This window comes from Manis javanica, chromosome 2 (assembly GCF_040802235.1).
Source record: "Manis javanica isolate MJ-LG chromosome 2, MJ_LKY, whole genome shotgun sequence".
Classification (NCBI taxonomy): domain Eukaryota; kingdom Metazoa; phylum Chordata; class Mammalia; order Pholidota; family Manidae; genus Manis; species Manis javanica.
This window is the reverse complement of record NC_133157.1, coordinates 73,859,972-73,882,111: the sequence shown is the minus strand read 5'-3', so window position 1 is coordinate 73,882,111 and position 22,140 is coordinate 73,859,972. Positions and strand designations below refer to the sequence as shown.

The 22,140-nt window shown below is 33.5% G+C and overlaps 1 protein-coding gene across 3 annotated transcripts in view; it reads right to left on the bottom strand.

Moving 5' to 3' along the window:
* VPS13A (vacuolar protein sorting 13 homolog A) overlaps positions 1–22,140 on the bottom strand; it is a 233,046-nt gene that overhangs the window by 150,909 nt on the left and 59,997 nt on the right. For all 3 annotated transcript variants that reach the window (XM_017674002.3, XM_017674001.3, XM_017674000.3), the window contains exons 20-26: positions 18,167–18,303; positions 16,533–16,665; positions 13,934–14,051; positions 10,842–10,980; positions 6,433–6,514; positions 5,137–5,291; positions 4,544–4,700 (exon numbers count right to left, since the gene is read on the bottom strand). In XM_017674002.3, coding sequence (XP_017529491.2) covers positions 4,544–4,700; positions 5,137–5,291; positions 6,433–6,514; positions 10,842–10,980; positions 13,934–14,051; positions 16,533–16,665; positions 18,167–18,303 — 921 coding nt within the window. The remainder of the gene's footprint in view (positions 1–4,543; positions 4,701–5,136; positions 5,292–6,432; positions 6,515–10,841; positions 10,981–13,933; positions 14,052–16,532; positions 16,666–18,166; positions 18,304–22,140) is intronic.

Below are 22,140 nucleotides of genomic sequence, written 5' to 3'. Positions count from 1 at the left end.
AATAAAGGCCTATTTAAAGGAGGAAGAACAATCCCAAATGAATAGTCTAAATTCACAATTATTGAAACTGGAAAAAGAAGAACAAATGAGGCCCAAAGTCAGCAGAAGGGTCATAATAATGATCAAAGAATAAATAAAATTGAGAAGAATGAAACAATAGAAAAAATTAATGAAACCAAGAGCTGGTTCTTTGAGAAAATAAACAAAATAGATAAACCCCTGGCCAGACTTACTAAAAAAAAAAAGAATCTACACACATTAACAGAACCAGAAATGAGAAAGAAAAAATCACGATGGACACCACAGAAATACAAAGAATTATTAAAGAATACTATGAAAATCTATATGCTAACAAACTGGATAATCTAGAAGAAATGGACAACTTTCTAGAAAAATACAACCTTTCAAGACTGACCCAGGAAGAAACAGAAAATCTAAACAGAACAATTAACAGCAACAAAATTGAATCAGTGACCAAATAACTACCCAAGAACAAAACTTCCAGACCAGATGGATTCATGGCTGAATTTTATCACACATTTAGAGAAGACATAATACCCATTATCCTTAAAGTTTTGCAAAAAACAGAAGAGGAGGGAATACTTCCAAACTCATTCTATGAAGCCAGCATCACTCTAATACCAAAACCAGGCAAAGACACCACAAAAAAAGAAAACTACAGACTAATATCCCTGATGAACATAGAAACAAAAATACTCAACAAAGTATTAGCAAACTTAATTCAGAAATACATCAAGAGGATCATACACCATGATCAAGTGGGATTCATCCCAGGGATGCAAGGATGGTACAACATTTGAAAATCCATAAACATCATCCACCACATCAACAAAATGAAGGACAAAAACCACATGACCATCCCATAGATGCTGAAAAAGCATTCGACAAAATTCAACATCCATTCATGATGAAACTCTTAACAAAATGGGTATAGAGGGCAAGTACCTCAACAAAATAAAGGCCATATGAGACAAACCCACAGCCAACATCATATTTAACAGCAAGAAGCTGAAAGCCTTTCCCCTAAGATCAGGAACAAGACAAGGATGCCCACTCTCCCCGCTTTTATTCAACATACACTGGATGTTCTAGCCATGGCAATCAGACAACACAAAGAACTAAAAGGCATCCAGACTGGTAAGGAAGAACATAAACTCTAACTGCTTGCAGGTGACATGATTTTGTACATAACAAACCCTAAAGAATACACTCCAAATCTACTAGAACTAATATCTGAATTCAGCAAAGTTGCAGGATACAAAATTAATACACAGAAATCGATTGCATTCCTATACACTAATGATGAACTAGCAGAAAGAGAGATCAGGAAAACAATTCCATTCACAATTGCATCAAAAAGAATAAAATACCTAGGAATAAACCTAACAAAGGAAGTGAAAGACCTGTACCCTGAAAACTACAAGACACTCATAAGAGAAATTAAAGAGGACACTAATAAATGGAAATTGCTCTTGGGGAGGAAGAATTAATATTGTCAAAATGGCCAACCTGCCTAAAGCAATCTACAGATTCAGTGCAATCCCTATCAAATACTGAGAGCATTCTTCAACGAACTGGAACAAATAGTTCTAAATTTTATATAGAACCACAAAAGACCCCGAATAGCCAAAGCAATCCTGAGAAGGAAGAATTAAGCAGGGGGGACCTCAATTCCCAACTTCACGCTGTACTACAAAGTGACAGTAATCAATACAATTTGGTATTGGCACAAGAACAGACCCACATACCAGTGGAACAGAACAGAGAGTCCAGATATTAACCCAAGCATATATGGTTAATTAATAGATGATAAAGGAGCCATGGATACACAATGGGGAAATGACAGTCTCTTCAACAGCTGGTGTTGGCAAAACTGGAGAGCTACATGTAAGAGAATGAAACTGGATTATTGTCTAACTCCATACACAAAAGTAAACTCGAAATGGATCAAAGACCTGAATATAAGTTATGAAACCATAAAACTCTTAGAAAAAAAACTTAGGCAAAACTCTCTTGAATATAAACATGAACAACTTCTTCATGAACATATCTCCACAGGCAAGGGAAACAAAAGCAAAAATGAACAAGTGGGACTATATCAAACTAAAAAGCTTCTGTACAGAACAGGACACCATCAGCAGAACAAAAAGGCATTCTACAGTATGGGAGAATATATTCATAAATGACATATCCAATAAGGGGTTGACATCCAAATATACAAAGAGCTCATGCACCTCAACAAACAAAAAGCAAATAATCCAATTAAAAAATGGGCACAGGATCTTAACAGACACTTCTCCAAAGAAGAAATTCAGATGGCTAACAGGCACATGAAAAGATCCTCCACATTGCTAATCATCAGAGAAATGCAAATTAAAACCACAATGAGATATCATCTCACACCAGTTAGGATGACCACCATCCAAAAGACAAACAACAACAAATGCTGGTGAGGATGTGGAGAAAGGGGAACCCTCTACACTGCTGGTGGGAATGTAAATTAGTTCAACCATTGTGGAAAGCAATATGGATGTCCCTCAAAAAACTAAAAATAGAAATACCATTTGAGCCATGAGTTCCACTCCTACGAATTTACCCTAAGAATGCCGGAGCCCAGTTTGAAAAAGACATATGCAACCCCATGTTTATCGCAGCACTATTTACAATAGCCAAGAAATGGAAGCAGCCTAAGTGTCCATCAGTAGATGAATAGATAAAGAAGATGTGGGACATATACACAATGGTATACTATTCAGCCATAAGAAGAAAACAAATCCTACCATTTGCAACAGCGTAGAGGGAGCTAGAGGGTATTATGCTCAGTGAAATAAGCCAGGCAGAGAAAGACAAGAACCAAATGATTTCACTCATCTGTGGAGTATAAGAACAAAGAAAAAACTGAAGGAACAAAACAGCAGCAGAATCACAGAACCCAAGAATGGACTAACAGTTACCAAAGGGAAAGGGACTGGTTGAATAGGTGGGAAGGGAGGGATAATGGAAAAAAGGAGCATTACAATTGGCACACATAATATAGGGGGTGGGGGCTAGGGGAAGGCAGTATAGCACAGAGAAGACAAATATTGATTCTATAGCATCTTACTAGTTGATGGACAGTGACTGTAATTGGGTATGTGGTGGGGACTTGATAATGGGGGGAATCTAGTAACCACAATGTTGCTCATGTAATTGTATATTGATGATACCAATATAAAAAAAATAAGAAAGATCTCAAATAAACAACTTAACATTATACCTCAAGGAACCAGAAAAGCAAATGTAGCCCAAAGTTAGCAGAAGGAAAGAAATATTGCCATAGCAGAAATTAATGAAATAGAGACTAAAAGACATTAGAAAAGATCACTCAAACCAAGGGATAGTTCTCTTAAAAGACAAATAAAATTGATAAACTAGATTATCAAGACCTAGAAAAAATAGAAGGCTCCAATAAATAAAATTAGAAATAAAAGAGGAGACATTATAACTGGTATAACAGAAATACAAAGGATCATAAAGACTACTATGAACCCTTAAATACTAGCAAATAGGAAAACCTAGAAGAAATGGATATGCTAGAAACATACAACCTCCCCAGAATTAATAATCACCAAGTAGAAAATATGAATACACCAATTAATTGAAAGGAGACTGAATCAGCAATCAAAACCTCTAAACAAACAAAAATCCAGAACCAAATAGCTTCACTGATGAACAGTACCAAATATTCATTCAGTGAAGAATTAATACCAATCCTGAAAGTCTTCTAAAAAATCAAAGAGGAGGAAATGCCTCCAAACTCATTTTATAAGGCCAGCATTACCTTGATACCAAAACCAGACAAGGAAGCTACAAGAAAATTACAGGGCAATATCCTTGAGGAACATAATGCAAAAACCCTCAACAGAATATAAGCAAACCTAATTCAACAATACATTAGAAGGATCACACACCATGAGCAAGTCGTATTCATTCCAAGGAAGCAAGGATGGTTCAACATCTGTAATCAATCAACATGATATATCTTATTAACAAAAAGGATAAAAATCATATGATCATCTCAATAGATGCAGAAAAAGTATTTGATAAAATTCAACATCCATTATGATAAGAACTCTCAACAAAGTGGGTATAGAGTGAACTTAATACAACACAAAAAGGTCCATATACGACAAGCCCACAGCTAAGATCATATTCAATGGTGGAAAGTTGAAAGCTTTTCCTCAAGATCAGTAACAAGACAAGGATGCCTACTCTTGCCACTTTTATTCAATATAGTATTGGAAGTCCTTGCCAGAGCCATTAGGGAAGAAAAAGAAATAAAAGGGTGGAATTAACTTCATTTTTCTCTCTGGTCTACTTCCCCTACATTCCCAAGTATAAGATAAAGGTTGAATACTAACTCTTAATATTTCTCTGAGAATGTTTTAGCAAATTACTGATTTAAAGCCTAGAGAATTTAATCCTCTATAGTAGGTAACCAAACAATAAAATATATTTATCTAAAAAAATAAAAGATTCTTACCACAGTATTCTGGACACTTTAAGCAAAATTCTTTCAAAAAAGCATTTGCCTTCAAATCAAATGTTCTAAACTCAACTTCAGTGCCTAATCCTAAGACATCAATTCCTACCACAGGTAGTTCACAATCTCCAACAAGGTGATAAAATTGAATCAGAACCTGGAAAACAAAGAAAAAAGAAACTACTACTACCTATAACAAACTTTCTTCATGGATGATAATTGTGTATGGTGGTGATATACATAGCTATGTATATATACCCTTATATGTATATATGTAATATGTAAACAATATGAATTTAAAATTTAGGATTTATACACACAGTACACACTTTTGTTGTGCAAGTTGTTCTTGAAAAATTATTTTATTATTCTCAATAAATATGTGTTGAATAACCATAGTATATCATCTAAATATGTAATTCTTGGTTAAGGAAATTAATCTTCTAAGAAAGGGGAGGGAGAAACACACAGAAATGTGTAGATTCAGCTTAAAAAGGATGAAAACAAGGCCTATTGGTAATGAGATCACATAAATAAGCTGTGAATAGTGGAAGTGACAATTTAAACAATATTAATTTTACCATGGTACATACCTCTGGCACTTCAAATCTTATTTTACATTCAGTCATATTTTTTGCACAGTCAGGACTTTGGAGCTTTTTCTGTTGATAACTTTTATATACAGTTGGAGGTTGAAAGGTCTCGTCCAAGGGACTACACGGTGCATCGTAATATTCTTCCTCTGAATCTATATATTGTAGAATATCATTTAAGTCAATAATCAAAATGATTTAGTTTAACATTTGTGTAACTTTTCTGCTATAAATATGAACACTAATACACTTCAAATACTGAATTTCAAAAACTGAATGTAAAGACGAGAAGCTAAATAGAAAAAAATATAGAGATTTTGTCTAAAAAATTACATTCTTGATACAAAAGTATGGAGAATTTTAAAACGCACCTTTAGCTTAATGAGCAACACCTCTTAAAAACATTAGTCCATCTAAAAAGTGGTACAGAAAAGTTATACCAAATGCCAATGATTACATACATCATGAATATAAAAAGAACCCACTAATGTGCTCATTCTACTTGGATTAGCAAAACAGGACTCTGTTACAAACTCTGCAATATTAAAAGCTTAAGTTTGAATAAATTTGCTATTAAGAAGGATATAAAAAGTATTAAAACCATTAAAAGAAAGTTTAAAGGAAACTAAAACCATCCTGAGTTATACCCATAATCACCCTAAGACTGAACCAAGGGTAGATGATTGCACAACCACCACCTTCCACTCCTTTCCCTTCCTCCCAGCACCATATACAAAGGAGAACATTCTCTAGAAAACCATGGATCAACATGGAAATTTCCGTTATTTAACATTTAGCAATTTTAAATGTCTTAAAAACACATTTATTTTTCCTTCTAATGCAGCCAAATAAAGCAGATACTTGATATAAAAATATTTACCAGCTTTCATGTGTAAATGTAGGTATTGCTGTTTAATTTTTTCCTTTAATAGGAAAAAATGAAAGTATAAAAATTGAAAAAAAATTTTACTATAACAAAAGTCTCCAAATAACTAAGTAACATGTTATAGACATCTACAAAGTTTCATGGGGTCTCTCGGCTCATAAGAGGAAAAAGATTATTAATTTACTAGTGGTCCTTGCCACTATGTGTTCTACATTTATACAGCAAAAAGTCCCACTGTAAAACTTTAAGGAACATCTAATTACATTGTTTTAAAGGAGTTTTAGCGAACATTTCTGAAAAATATACAAATATCTGCTATTGCCTGAAATCTTTTACACAGTCTCAAAATGAAAACTATTTTTCTGATATACTTGTAATAAGGAAAGATCCCTAAAGGAGTTTCATTTTACCATCCTCAATACATGAAAGTTCCAAGAGAGGAAACATTTTCTGTGAAATCTGTGCTGTTCCCAAGGAAGTGGACCTTTGAATCTGGAAGAAAAGTAATTCACTGTCAGCACAAAGACTTTTATTCAAAATTATAAGACAATTTTGAAGGAAAAAAAAGTCAATTCGAATTAACTGAGAAAAAAATTCAGTCTGTATTAGAAAAGTAAATTGTAAAATGCAGGCATAAAGAAGTGGTTTTGTAATTTCAAAGCTAAATATACACTGTAAAACTGTTAATAGCTTCTACTTTGACAGGCTTTGAAATAGGAAGAGATCTTAGATATATCTTAACAAGGAAGCCACCTCCAGGACATCCATGAGAAATAGCCAAAAGTATCAATACTTTTAGCCTCTGGAGTTGGAGAGCTTGTGATTTTATTTTTCATTTTTCAAAGGTATTTTAGTAAATCTGTATTTCTATACTGGGAAATACAGCACACACAAAACATATAATGCAGTTTTGAAAAATAAGAGACACCCCTGAATATTCCATGTAGGCCAAGAAACAAAACAGTACCAGATCCCTACCTAGAAGCAGTTTAAGTGCTTCTCCTTGGTTGTATTCCCTACAACTGATCGTGATCTTGTGTTTATTTACTTGCTTAAACTTCTTATGGGTAATTTTCTAAATGTAACACTGTTTACCTCTGCTTCTTTCTAATTGTAGTTAATAATATCACATAAAACTACAAAACAATCTTGAAGTTTTATCCGTATCGACAGTTTATTCATTCTCATTGTTATACTATATTGCCTTGATGAATGAAACATTGTATGTCCACTACACTGTTGGTAAACATGTGTTTTTTTTTCCAGATTTTTGCTTTTACTCACAGTGCCATTGTAAGTATCCATAAACATTCCTCCAAGTGCTCATATGCAAGTTTTTCCATGGTATATATAGATGACCCCTGATATGGCTTTGAACTGTGCAGGTCCACTTATATGTGGATCTTTTTCAATAAATCTATTGGAAAATATTTTGGAGATTTGGGATAAAAACTGAAAAGAAATTTCTCTAGCTTTATTGCAAGAATATACTATATAATATACATAACATTTAAACTATTATGTGTTAATCAACTGTTTATGCTATCAGTAAGGCTTCTGGTCAACAGGAGGCTATTAAGTGTTTTGGGAGAGTCAAAAGTTATATGCAGATTTTCGACTGTGGAGGAGTCAGTTCCCCTAACTTCTGTGTTATTTAAGGGTCAATTGTATAAAATGAGTGAAATTGCCTATGTTCACCTTACGGATTACTATAAAACTGTTTGCACAAGGGATAGCAATGTATCATACTAACATCAGCAATAGACTCAAGTTTGTATTGCTATCTGTTCTCACAAACGCTTAGTGTTTCAGGCATTCTAAATTTTGTTATCTCCCTAGAAATGTCACTCTAGTTTTAATTAGAATTTTACAAATCTACAATAGTCACACATCAATCATATCATAGGTTCATGGGTTGTGTTTGTCCTTTGAATCCTGTTCACGTTGGAAAAACATGTTTATTAAAACATAACCTATTACATAGGAGTACATAACTCTTAAGTTCAATACATTTCCAAAAACAATATATACCCATGCACCCTAAATAGAACATTATCAGCAATTCAGAAACCCCCCTCAAGCTCCTTACATCCTTATGCATACCCCACAAAGTAATAAATATGTTAGCCAAAGTTCAATTTTTAATGTTCTGGAATGCTACATTCATGGTAGAATGGTTTTGTTTTGTAGTATTTTGATGAGTAATATTTATTTATTTGTTTTTGATTATTATTGATGAGTAAATATTAATCGAAGACTTTTTCATGTATCTGGTTTGCTCATTTCCTACTGGGCTATTGATTTCCTTACGTATTTTGGATAAAGTCTTTTGTAAATAATATGTGTTGCAAATATTTTTCCCAATTGCATAACTTGCCTTTTTCATTTTTAACAGTGTCTTGCAAAAAGCAGAAAATTCTGATTTTCATAAAGCACAATTCACTTTTTTAAATTTGTGCTTTATTATCCCAAGATATCTTTACCTGCCACAGATGCAAAGATTTTCTTACGATTTTTGTGAAGCAAATTTTATACCTTTGGGAATTTAGATTTAGTTCTATAATTCATTTCAATTTAAATTCCATGTATGGAATAAGGTAAGGGTTGATGTTAATTTTTCCCCCACATGGAAAAAACCATTCCCCCAAATGCTTATTTCAGAACCACTTGCTGAAAGGACTATGATACTGTCCACATACACTTATTTAGGTTGCCACCTTTGTAAGAAATCAAATATGTATTAAACATATATTACATTGTGGATTTACTTCTGGACTCTATTCTAGTTTATTGATTTTTATGTATGTTCTTACACCAATAAAAGACTTTCTTGACTAAAGTAGCTGCAAAATAAACCTTGAAATCAAGTATTAGAAATCCCCCAAAGTTATCCTCATCAAAACGGCTTTGACTAATATGTGTCCTTTGCATTTCCATATATACTTAATAATAAGCTTATTAATTTTCAGGAAAAAAATCTGGTATTTTAATTGGGACTCTGAGAAATCAATGGAGGTTAGAGAGAACTATCATCTTAATAAAGTCCGTCCTCCAATCCTTGGCCATGTATATTATTCTACTTATTTAGGCCTTAAATTTTTTCAGAAATGTTTCATAGTTTTAGATATGTAGGTCTTAAACTTCTGTTAAATTTTTCTTAAATATTTAACCCTTTTAAATACTATTATGAATGGTATATTTTTAATTTCATTTTTAGAAACAACTAATCATTTACACTGATAAGGTATCCCGCAGTCTTGCTAAATTTACTTAGTATTACTAGTAGTAACCATATCATAATTTTTCTATATCCCTTAGGACTTTCTCTACAATGATCATGTTATTTGCAAATAAAGATAGTTTTACAGTTTTCCTTTTTCTTTTATATCGTTTTCATTTTTCTCAGTTTATTACAGAAGCGAGAACCTTCAATATGAACTTGAATAGATGTGGTGACAAAAGGCATTCTTATACTATTCTTAATCTTAAGGAGAAAGCATTCAGCATTTTTAAAATTAAGTATCATAAGCTTCAGGTTTCTCCTAGCTATCTTTCATCAGGTTGAAGAGGCTCCTTTTTATTACAAGTTTAAGAGCTTTTGTCATGAATAGTAGTTAGATTTTCACAATGCTCTTACCCTTTTTATTGTGATGATTATATACTTTTTCTCCTTTACTCCATGAATGTGTTTAAAATGGTTCATTGATTAGTGAACCATTTTTGCTTTTCTAGGGTAAATGCATTTGATCATAGTGTATTACAGTTTTTAAATAAATTATTTGGTTGTAATATTTGTTAAGGATTTTTGCCATCTGTGTTCATGAATATATACATATGTAGTTTTGTTTTCTTATAACTCCTTTGTCTTCTCATAGTAACAGGATAATGCATGCCAAGAAATGAGAAAGTATGGCTCATGCACAGACAAAACTGGCAGAAACAGAGAGGAGCATAGGCATTGGACTTACTGCAAAAAACCTTTAAACAAGCTATTTAATAATAAATAAACAAACTATTTAAATATGGTCGAGAGCTAAAGAAAAAACCCACAGAGAAACTAAAGGAAATCAGAAAAATGATATCACATCAAATAGAAAATATCAATTACAAAAAGAAGTCCAATTCTAGACCTAAAGTACAAAAACTGAGAAAAATTCATTAGTGAATTTAAACAGCAGATTTGAGTTAGCAGAACAATCAGTGAACATGAAGATAGATTCATCAAATTTATCATGAGAAAAGAATAAAGAAAAGTGAACACAATCTGAGGGACCCGTGGAACATGATCAAATGAGTAAACATGCATACTATGAGAGTCCCAGAAAAAGGGATAGAAAGAATATTCAGGAAAAATAGCTGGAAATGTCCCCAAACTTGGTAAGACACAAAACTAAGGTATATAACATAAGATAATCATGAAAAGAATACAGATTCAAAATAGTAAGTTTAATGATCCCATGTATGTAAATTTTAAGAACATAAGCATATTTGTGCACACACACACACACAGAGGTGCACATGGTTGTGTGTGTGCGTGTGCGTGTATGAGTATACACCATGAACATTTTCAGAAAACTGCAGAAACTGGTTAACAGTGTTACCACTGAGGAAAGGAACTGGAGGCTGGAGGAGTGAAGAAAGGTAAGCTTATCACTTTATACCTTTCTTTACTATTTGCACCTTTTAGTAATTCATCATTTTCTCTTTTTATTCAAAATGAATTAAAGTGTTTTACACAAAATTTCTGTGGTTGTTACAAACAATATTTGTGGAGTTTCTATTTAAATTTTTACTTCTATTAATTTTGGAAAAACATTACCTGAAATGGTTTGGCAGGGGGATATACTTCAGTTGCAGGTTTTGGTTTTGGAATGCTTTCAACCAATTCCAAAATCCCTTGCAGTTTTTTATCTGATATTCGTAAAGAAACCAGTGGTAACTTCCCAAAAATTCTGAATCTGTTTCAAAAGGTAAGAATCAATATAAAGCAAATTTCATTCTAATTTAAGTACATAATTACAAAGACAACTATTTCCCTTAACTTATCCAAAAATATGACTGTAAGCATTAAAAATTATCCATACAGTCCATGGGACAACTTATCCCCCAGTCTCCACTCAAATTTCCACTTTATCCTATGAAATAGTCTCATTAGATGAACCAACCTCATTATTTTACAAAGGCTTGTTTTCTACCATTATTAAGTTTATCACCCCTCTACTATTTGCCAACAACAGTTGACAATTACTATTTATTGATTGTTTATTACATGATAGTCATTAAGGAAAGCACTTGATAAGCTTAAGTTTTCACAACCTATGAAGTAGACAACCTATTTCTGCTCTCTGTTTCTTTAAAGTTCCCACATGACAAGACTGTATATCAATGATACCTTAATAAAAAAAAGTTCTCACATATACAAGAGTCCTATCAGAAACCAAGGCTTAGCAAGTTCAAATAACCTGTCCAAGAGATGATATATCTAAAACCATGTTTGAAAATCAGATCTGAATGAAAAATAAAAATTATAGGATTATATAAATAGATGCAAATGACAAATCAACACCCATTCTTGGTAAGAACTCTCAGTAAACTGGAATAAAAGAGAAATTCCTCAACTTGATGAAGAATATCTGTGAAAAACCTGCAGCTAACATCATACTTACTGGTAAGAAACTCAGTATTCCCACTAAGATTAGGTACAAAGCAAAGATGTCCCTCTCACCACTTATTTTCAACATTGTATTAGAAGTCCTTGCCAATGCACCAAGGCAAGAGAAGGAAATAAAAGGTATACAGATGGGTAAAGACATAAAACTGTCTTTGTTCACCAAGGACTTGATATATACAGAAAACCCAAAAGAACAAAAAGGACTCCAAGAACTAATAAAGCATTATAGAAGTTAATATGTAATATTCAATTACTTTCCTATATACCACCAATGGACAAATGGAATTTGAAATAAGAAACACAATACCAGTTATATTAACACCTCAAAAAAGTAATACCAAGGTATAAATCTAACAAAATATATACAAGATCTATATGAGGAAAACTGCAAAACTCTGATTGTGAAATCAAATAAGAACTAAAGAAATGAAGAGCTATTCCATATCCATAGATATGAAGACTCAGTATTGTCAAGATGTCAGTTCTTCAAAAAGAATAAACTTAACCAAGGAAGTAAAAGACATACACTGAATACTACAAAATGCTACTAAAAGAAATTAGAAAAAACACACATAAATGGAAAGGCTTCTCTTGTTTATGGACTAGAAGATTTAATATTAAGATGTCACTATATAAAGCATTTACAGATTTAATGGAATCCTTATCAAAATCTCAATGACATCTTCTGTAAAAATAGAAAAATTCATGTGGCATTTCAAAGGACCTCAAATAGCCAAAACAATCTAGAGATAGAACAAAGTTGATGACACACTTCCTAACTGCGCAACTTACTAGAAAGCTATAGTAATCAATACAATATGGTACACAGAGACCACGGAACATAACAGAAAACCCAGAAATAAACCGTATACATACAGTCAAATGATTTTCGACAAGGGTGCCAAGACTATTTATTTAATAGGGAAATGACAGTCTTCTCAACAAATGGTTCTGGGAAAATGAGATACCATATGCAAAATTATGAACTGGATTCTTTCCTTGCACTGAAACTAAAAATTAACTCAAAATGGATTGAAGGCAAAACACAAAAGCTAAAAGTACAACACTGAAAAAAAAAATACGAGGAAAAGTTTCACACCATTAGACTTGATAATAATTTCTCTGATATGACACCAGAAGCACAAGCAACAACAGGACTTAATGAAAATTTAAAACTTTTGTGCAAACACACTATCCAAAGATAAATAAGGCAATCCAAAACATTAGAGAAAATATTTGCAAATCATATATCTGAGGTAGCTGAAATCCAGAATATATGTCAAAACAAACTCTTGCAACTCAACAACACAAAACTAACCTGATTAAAATATTGGCACAGGACCTGCAAGGACTTTTGTCTGAAGAAAGAGATAAACTGCCGTACATACATGAAAATATGCTCAACATCACTAATCACCAAGGAAATGCAATTCAAACCTATAATTTGATGCTACTTCACATCTATTAGGATAACTATTATTTTAAAGAAAGATAGAAGAGAATAACAGGTGTTCATGAAGAGGTAGAGAAATAAGAACCCTTGGGCATTGCTGGTGGGGATATAAAGTGGGGCAGTTACTATGGAAAATAGTAATTCCTCAAACAATTAGAACAGACTTATAATACAACACAGCAATTCCACTTCTAGGTATATGCCAAAAACAAAACAAAAATCTTAAAGCAGAGACTCAAGTAGACAGTTGCATACCAATGTTCACAAAGGCATTATTATAACTGGCAAACATTATTATAATAACCCAAATGTCTATCAGCAGGTGAATAAACAAACACACATTGGAATGTTTCTGAGCCTTAAAAACAAATGAAATTCTGACATACTGTACAACATGGATCAACCTTAAAGATATTATGACATGTGAAATAATCCAGGCACAAAAGGGCAATATTATATAATTCCACTTATATGAGGTACCTAGAATGGTCAAATTTCTTTGGACGTAACAGAAAATGGTGACTTCCATGGGCTGGAAGTAGGGAGTGGTGAGGCATTGTAGTTTTAATGGGTATAGGGTTTCACTTTGGGAAAATAAAGTTCTGGAGATGGATGGTAGTGATAGGAGCACAATAATATGAATGTACTTAAAGCCAATGAATTGTACATGGCAAATTTCGTTATACACATTTTACTACAGGAAAAAAAGAATCAATGAAATATGGTATTTCATTAGATACAGAATTACTGAGAAAATCTACAATCACATGAAACAGACAATACATACTTGGGCATCCTTGTATCCATGAAAACCATAGCCTTAGAGAGTTCCATGTTGAAGTGCATAGGTACCAAAATATGCTGTGTAGACACATTGAGTTTTCGTGCTTCTTTCCAATTATCACCTAATTATAGAAAACAGTATGTTTGACACATATAAATTTGAAAAACACTAAACCAAAGGCTAATATTAATACTACTTCATTGTTAAACACTTCATAATAAGGGGGGAATCTTCCCACATCTAGGTAAATCTAAATGCCACAATCCCAGGTACAAACAATTAGTAAGTAAATTATTTTCCTTTTCATTATTTTCACTCTACTGCTTCAAAACTCTGTCTTAATAGGGAAAAAGCTTATTAAGAAACAAAAACACTGTTTTAATCAAATCTACTGTGTATCCATTGACAATCACTAAAGAAAAAGATACCTTACCCAAAAAAACAACATGGCTCTAAGGCAATAATGAAAAGGTAGGGAAAAGCACAGTTCTGTCATATTAACTTATAAAAGCTACCATTTATCCATAATTTATAACTGGCACTGTTCTAGACAATGTTTGAATTTTCATTTAATTCACAAAGATGTATGATCATCTCATTTTAGAAAACTAAGACTCAGAAGAACTTATACTTGTGTATGGTCAAAGGCTAGTAAATGATAAAGCTGAGATTTATATCCAGGTCTGCTAACATGTGACCCTTTGGCAACATTTATTGTAGTGTGTTACAAACCTACAGGTTCAATAAGGGAAATGATCAGCAAGCCTTAGAACATTAGAGAGCCAATGAAAATCATGAATTCAAGTGCCCAAAATAGTACTGGTAAATGAAAGGAAAATCAGGATATGAAACTACAAAGATTATGTAAAAAATGCATTTGCAAATACTGCCATTCATCAATACTACACAAGCACATCTTATATACTCGTAGGCTCATACATTGAAAAACACACCAAAAGGATATATACTGAAATACCAACAATGTTCAAGCAGTAAGATAAAGGATGATCTTTTTCTTTTTCTGTATTGTCAAGACTTTCTACAAGACATGTTTATAATTAGAAGTTTTAAAATTTTTAACAAGATTAATGGGATCTGTATAATATAATGCATTTTCATATACATTACTGCATTTGAACCTAACAAGTCCATGAGTCACATAAAACCCTCAAACAAAACCAAACTAGTGAAAAATTAGACATGTGGAGATAGGTAGTAAAAAGTAAAATGGACTCTATTACAATTTTTAAAATTCCAACAGTACTAAGTTAAATGAAATATTTCCTTCACTTCTCAGTTTAGATTAAAAAAATGAGATATTTAAAGTATTTGTTTCAGTATTTATCAACAGTCTATGACAATTACATAAAGCACACCCAATGTCAAAAAAACACCCTGATCAAAAAGTTTAAATATTTAATAGTTAATACTTACCAAAAATAATTCCAATAAATTCCAAGAATTTTCAGACAATGATAATGAAATATTTACATTTTTTTCCACAAAAAATATTAAGTATGGCTTATGGCAAGCTAGTGAACCAAAATACATTAAACATACCAAACATAGTATTTATTTCCTGAAAAATATCTAAGAATTTTCTATAAAAATGTATATCTACTTCACTTCTGGGCTTCTTCTCTATTAACCAGAATATGATAAAACAGAAGGCAAGTTCAATATCCTAAAGCAAATTTAGTTAAAGAAAAAAAAATCCCAGTCCTATATAAACTAACATTTTTAATAACCACTATGTTGGGTTCTCATTATTTCTCCTTTTATTATATAACTCAGGTAATTAAATTTTAACCATATACATACATATGGAGCTCTTAAAGAGCGACCAATCCAACTCTGTTGAATTGTTTGAATGTTCACTAACACTCCAGGAATTCAGAAGCAATATGACACAGGGTAAATAATGAGGGCTTGACTAAGCCTGGGATCTCTGTTTACCTTTAGTAGCTCTTGGTAAGTGAATTTCTGGCTCTGCTGACTTAATCTAAAAAAACTAGATCTGGACCAGAGACTTTGGATTAGTATACCAAAGTGAATGGGGTAAAGGTATGTCTAAAATAGTGACCTTCCTCCATCCCTATGTGGCTGATTATGGCCCTGGCTGTCAAGAGTTCCTAGGCTGGCTGCCTCTGGCATTGATAACCTCTTCTGATTATCCCACTGTGTAATACAAATATCATTTTCAGTGTATGCCAATGTTTTCCAGCCTTTGAAGAAGGTTGGAAAACACTGATCTAGAGCAAGATTTCTCAATCTTAGCACTATTGACATGGTTGTGGAACAGCTTTCCTCTATATTATATGACGATCAGTAGCATCCCTGGCCTCCACCCACTAGATGCTAGTAGTGCCCCCACTCCCCACTTGTGACAATCAGACATGTCTCCAGACACTGACAATGTCTCTTGAGGGGTACAATTACTCCTAGTTGAGATAACTGTCCCTAGGAAATATCTATTACTTCGAATTCAAAAATTTTTAATTTCTAACATATTTAGGATGACGGTCTTCAAAAAAAACCTGTCTAAAAATCTAGTTAATTACTTCAGCAAAACAAATCAATAAATACTTCACTGTGTACTTACCAACTCTGCTGTAAAGCAGCTGTATGCTTGTAAGCTGAATATCAAAAGAATCATACGCTCTATGCATTATCTCTTCAAGTTTGGACCAACCTTGTTTCATATCTGGTAGTTCTGAACGACTTTTGCTCGTCACCTTTAGGTTAATTTTAATAGTTTAGATTATGCAAAATACCTCAAAATGAAAATATAAAGTTTTTATCTTTCAGACTATAATTTAAAAGTGTAATAGGACAGGATAAACTCACAAGCTGATACGGATTATAGGACTATTAGAAATGTCTTTATTTCTGAAATGTACAATGAGAAAGACAGGTATAAAATGAACTTATATATATTAAGTTATATTTCTCAGTTATCTATATTAAAAATAGGGAACCAAGCCAGTCCAGAATAATACTTCTAATACTTTCTTAAATCTAATAAGTCTTTTTATTAAAAACAAAATTAAGAGACATAGAGCTTACAAAGTTTCTATGACATGAGGACATTTAGATAGCTTTATAATAAGAAGAACCCAGAATTAAATATTAAGATAGCTTAATTTTAGTACCAACTCTTCCACTTATGTGATACAAGCAAGTTATATTCGTATCTCCCCTCTCTTGGTGTATTATGCATAGTACTTTTTCACTTAAAGAATCTGCAGATCAAAATACAGCAGTATATAAAGGTTGTATTCATTCATATATATATATACACACACACACATACATAGACATTTACATGTGTGTATGTCTATTTTAAAGTATTTTAACATTCTTCCCTCTATTTTATACAGCTCATGTGAGTCAAAATTTGACACTGTTTGAAAGCTAATGAATTTTAGGCAGAAGGTTAAGCAAATTGCCCAAGGTCACAGAACTCGATTCCCTACCCTCTTGAACCATTTCTATAACAAAAATGAAATAGGAATAATTAGCTGTATAAATTTTATTACAAATATAAATCCAACAGGTGTCTACACAATTACCAATTGAAGAGTCGTGACTATTAAACAACTGAATGTGGCTAATATGACTAAGGAACTGAATTTCTTTTTTAATCAATTTCAACAACATGTGACTGACAGGTACCATATTGAACAGGGCAGATTAGAAAGATAGAAAAAATCTATTATCTACTTAAAACTGAAGAAGAACAATGTACATAATTAGATTGAAAGGGATATGACTTAGGTAAATGCAAGACCAACTCTCAATTTAGGATTGTTTAATAGAAATATTAAAATGTCAGTATGTAAAGTTACATACACAAAAAATTTCAGAAGCATGAAGACATATTTGATTATTTCCAAAATGTATTCCCATTCAATATATTTTAATTCATCAAGTAATCCACTTAAATTGAAAAAGAAATAAACTCCTCAAGCATTACTTTCAAAGTCTATAATATAATTCTTAGGTTTACTCCGATGTGCAAAATTCAATTGCTCCTTTTGCTAGTAGAAATGTAGGAAAACTACTTATTTAAGTGAAAGTGCACTTTATTTACTAAAAAGGAAGATTTTTTAAAGTTCTATAATCTACCATAAAGCTAAAAATCAATATACCAAATCAAACTGTCTAAGAAACAAAATAGATTTTAAACAAAGAAACACCCTGCCATTTTGTAAAACAAATTTTATTAGTATATACCTTTAGGTGACCAAGATCCAAAAGAAGTAGATTTGATGTAGGGCTAAGAATTCCATTTTGTGGAATAATAACATATGAAGCCTTCAAATTAATTTTGAGGTCAAGAACTTTCTGTGTCTCGATAATATACAGCAGACCTGCAGAAAATTCAAATCTTCACAATGAATAGTTTTCACACATTACTCAGAGAGAATAATTAAACATATGAACTGTTAGCACAATCTTAAAATATGAAATTAGTAATAGTATTTAAGTGGCCTTAAGCAAAATATTATCAATAAAAAATAAAAATACTTGTTACACTGCATGTACACTCCTAATTAAATATAACTGAGAACAAAATTGGAATGATTTCTCAATGCACAGTCACTGATACTGAATGGTATCTGATACCCAGAAAATGACATCCATTTATCTAAATCTTCAAAGACAAGACTAAACACACAACAAAAGATGGAAAATGGGCCAATCTAGCAAGATGAATTTTAACATGAAGTCTTGAACTTAAACTAAAACATTTAACTAGATTTCCATCCCTGGTACTATGAATGAGTAGGTAGACAGACTTACTCTTCTACTAAAAGCAACAAAACATGTTGAATATAAAACAAAACAAACATCAACAGAAAACTACTAATAAACACTGAGTAAGGATTTATCAAGTCAAAAATTAAATTGAAGGAGTAAGCTAACAGATTTAAATGGGGCCCCTAAAATTTTATCCTGAGACCATTTTATGCACCTGGTAACTGCACTTGGGAACTCCTTTTCATAGCCTTAGAGCATAAGAAATAGAAAAACTACTAGTCTAGCAGGGGTTCTCACAAATGTGGGATCTCAATAGGTACACATTCAAGGTAAGAATAATGAGGAAGTTAAAAAATCTACCTCTTCTTAAAACCTACCCACAGTGGAATGCAAAGAAAGGCTGTGATAAAACCTGGAAGAAGGGGGTTGTATCCCTATGAATTATAACCACAGTACAATCCAAAAATGTATATACAGCCAGCATTTTCTTGGCATTCTAAAATATCTCAAGTAATGATTTTAGTTAAAATGGTCCCACCAATATGCCCAAAAACCTGGCAAAAGAAAATAAAACTTTCTTGGATGAAAGTCCATTTATTCTACATTCCAGAGAATTCTACCAAATAATTTTCCCAGAAAAATGAGCAGCTCACAATAAAAAATCACCAAGTACAAAAAGCAAGTCCCAATAAAAGCAGAATTGGTGAGAGAAAAGCACAAAAGTTTTATATTCACACAATGGAACTACTTGAAGAGAGAATTATCTGGTCAGACAGAATATAGAAATAACTATACTTACGATATTTAAAGATACAAGACAGGTTAGATGATATCCATGGGAAAAACAGAAACACAACGAATGACAAAACAGATTTTAATATAAAACTACAGAATCCCTAAAATGAGAAATACAATCACTGAAATTAAACTCAAAGGAAAGATTTAATAACATATTAGACACAGCTGAAAAGAGACTCAGTAAATCAGAAGATAAATTAAAAGACATTAGCCAGCACAGAGTAGGAAGGAAAGGCGGAAACCTCCTCCCAAAAACACATAAAGGAAGAAATTACAGCAGATACAATTAAACCTGAAAATAAGCTGAAGACTGCAGACAGAGCTACCTACATCTGGGGAAGAAGAGAAGGCCACACAGAAAAAGGTAAAGTGGCAGAGCCACAATCAAGCAGGACCCAAACCCTTCCCCCCATCCCAGCCCACAAGTAAGAGGATCAGAGTGGGAAGGTGATAGGAGCCCAGGAACTCTGCACACTGCACACCTGGCCCTGGAAATATGCTCTGGGAGCACGAGTCCACATTACACTGGGTCCCGGTGAATAGCAGAGCTGGACACCAGGGACAGGAGTAACACTGGGAGGCTGAACCTGTAGCTGCATATGGAGGATTGGTATGCTCCACCAGTCCTGAGATTCAAAGCAGAGGTGGAACTTTGAAAGTTTACCAGCAGTTGGGGGGAGGAAGTACCAGCAGGCTGAGGGTTGGATGGAGCTCTCTCATTAGAAGGGCAAGTGGGAGATACCTCTCCAGCCCTCCCTTGGCCCAATAGGTCAGGAACTCTCAGGAGCCCGATGCTCCATCCCACTCGCTGGCAACTCAGTTCAGAGGCACCTCCATGCATGCACTACTAGCAGACCAACCCATTTGGCTCAGCAGCAGCATCAGACTTTACTACATGGCAGGCAGAGGGAGACTCTCCAAGTTTTGGCCCAACTTGGGAGGTGCCTGCAGCAGTCAGCTCAGAGAGCTCCTTCCTCCCTGTGGGTGTCCAAACCCAGTGGTGCACATACTGTCCAGCCCCAGAGCTGCACAACAGCCCCACCCACAAATTTAACCATGAAGCTTCAGCATCTTTGCAGTGCAGGTAGAGGGCACCACTGCCCTCAGAGATCCCAAAAGAGGCCTCTGCTCTGATCACAAATGCAGCTGAGACAACACACTGGCACTATAGACTCAGACCACTACTGGTACACAGAAAGGCAGCCCTGCTCATTGAAAAACAACAGCAACTGGGGCTCCGACAAAGTAGAACCAGGCACTGAAGAGTAAAGAGTTTTGAGCTTCTGGGTACCACAGGACATCTCTTAAAAAGCTATTACTCTCTAGGCCAGGAAGCATAACAGCATAACATCTAATACAAAGGAAGAAACACAGAAACCTGACAAAATGAGGAGGTGAAAAAATTGTTCCAAACCAAATTGCAGGACAAGATACCAGAAAGAGGGCTAATTGAAACAGAGATCACCAATCTTCTTGATAAAGATTTCAAAGTAAAAATCATAACATGCTCACTGCTTTACAGAAAAGTATTCCAGATCTCAGGAAGGACTTCAACAAAGAGAGAGAAGACCTGAAAAGAGCCACTCAGAGCTAAAGAAAACAGTAACTGAAATGAAATTCACAAAGGAGCAAAAGAATAGCAGATTGCTGCAAGTAGAGGAGACACTCATGATACGGAAATTAGAAAACAGGAACACAACACAAAGCTAAGGAACAGAGAGAAAAAAGGATCTCTAGGAACAAAAAAATGATAAGAACACTGTGTGACCAATCCAAATGAAACAATATTTGCCTAACAGGGGTACCAGAAGGAGAAGTGAGAACAAAGGGATAGAAAGTCTCTTTGAGGAAATAATTGTTGAAAACTTAACCAATATGGGGTAGGAATTAGACATTCAGGTCATGGAAGTACAGAGAACCCCAGGAAGACAACACTAACACATACAATAATTAAAATTTCAAAGATCAAGGTTAATGAGAGAGTACTGAATGTAGTCAGAGAGAGAAAAAAGATGAATTATAAAGGAAACCCCATCAGGCTATCAGTAGATTTCTCAGCAGAAACTTAATAGGCCAGAAGGGCACTAGTGGCATGAAATACTGAAACAGAAGGACCTTCAAAAGAATCCTCTACCCAGTCAGATTACCATTTACATTTAAATCAGGGATTAAACAATTTACAGATCAACAAAGGCTCAAAGAATTTGTAACAACTAAACCAGCCTTGCAGGATGTGTAAAAGTGACTGCTGTAGATGGAAATGTTCTGAAGGCTAAACAGCTTTCACCAATGAAAATAAGCCCACAGTAAAGGTAGTAAAGCAATTAATTATCAAGCAAGTATGAAATTAAAACAAAACAAAAGAAGCAAAATCAACTATACACTAATCAGTCAAGAGATACACAAATACTGCAAATTATGACATCTAATAAAGTGTGGAGAAGGAAGAAGAAGAAAAAAAGTACTTTTAGATTGCATTTGAAAGAGAGCAATCAGCAACTTGATATAGTTGCTGTTATATAGTAAGGAAGCTATTCTTGAACCTTTGGTACCACAAAACTAAGGCCTATAATAAATACAGCAAAAAATTTAAAAAGAAAAATCCAATCACAACACTAAAGAAAACCATCATATAACAAGAGTATAAG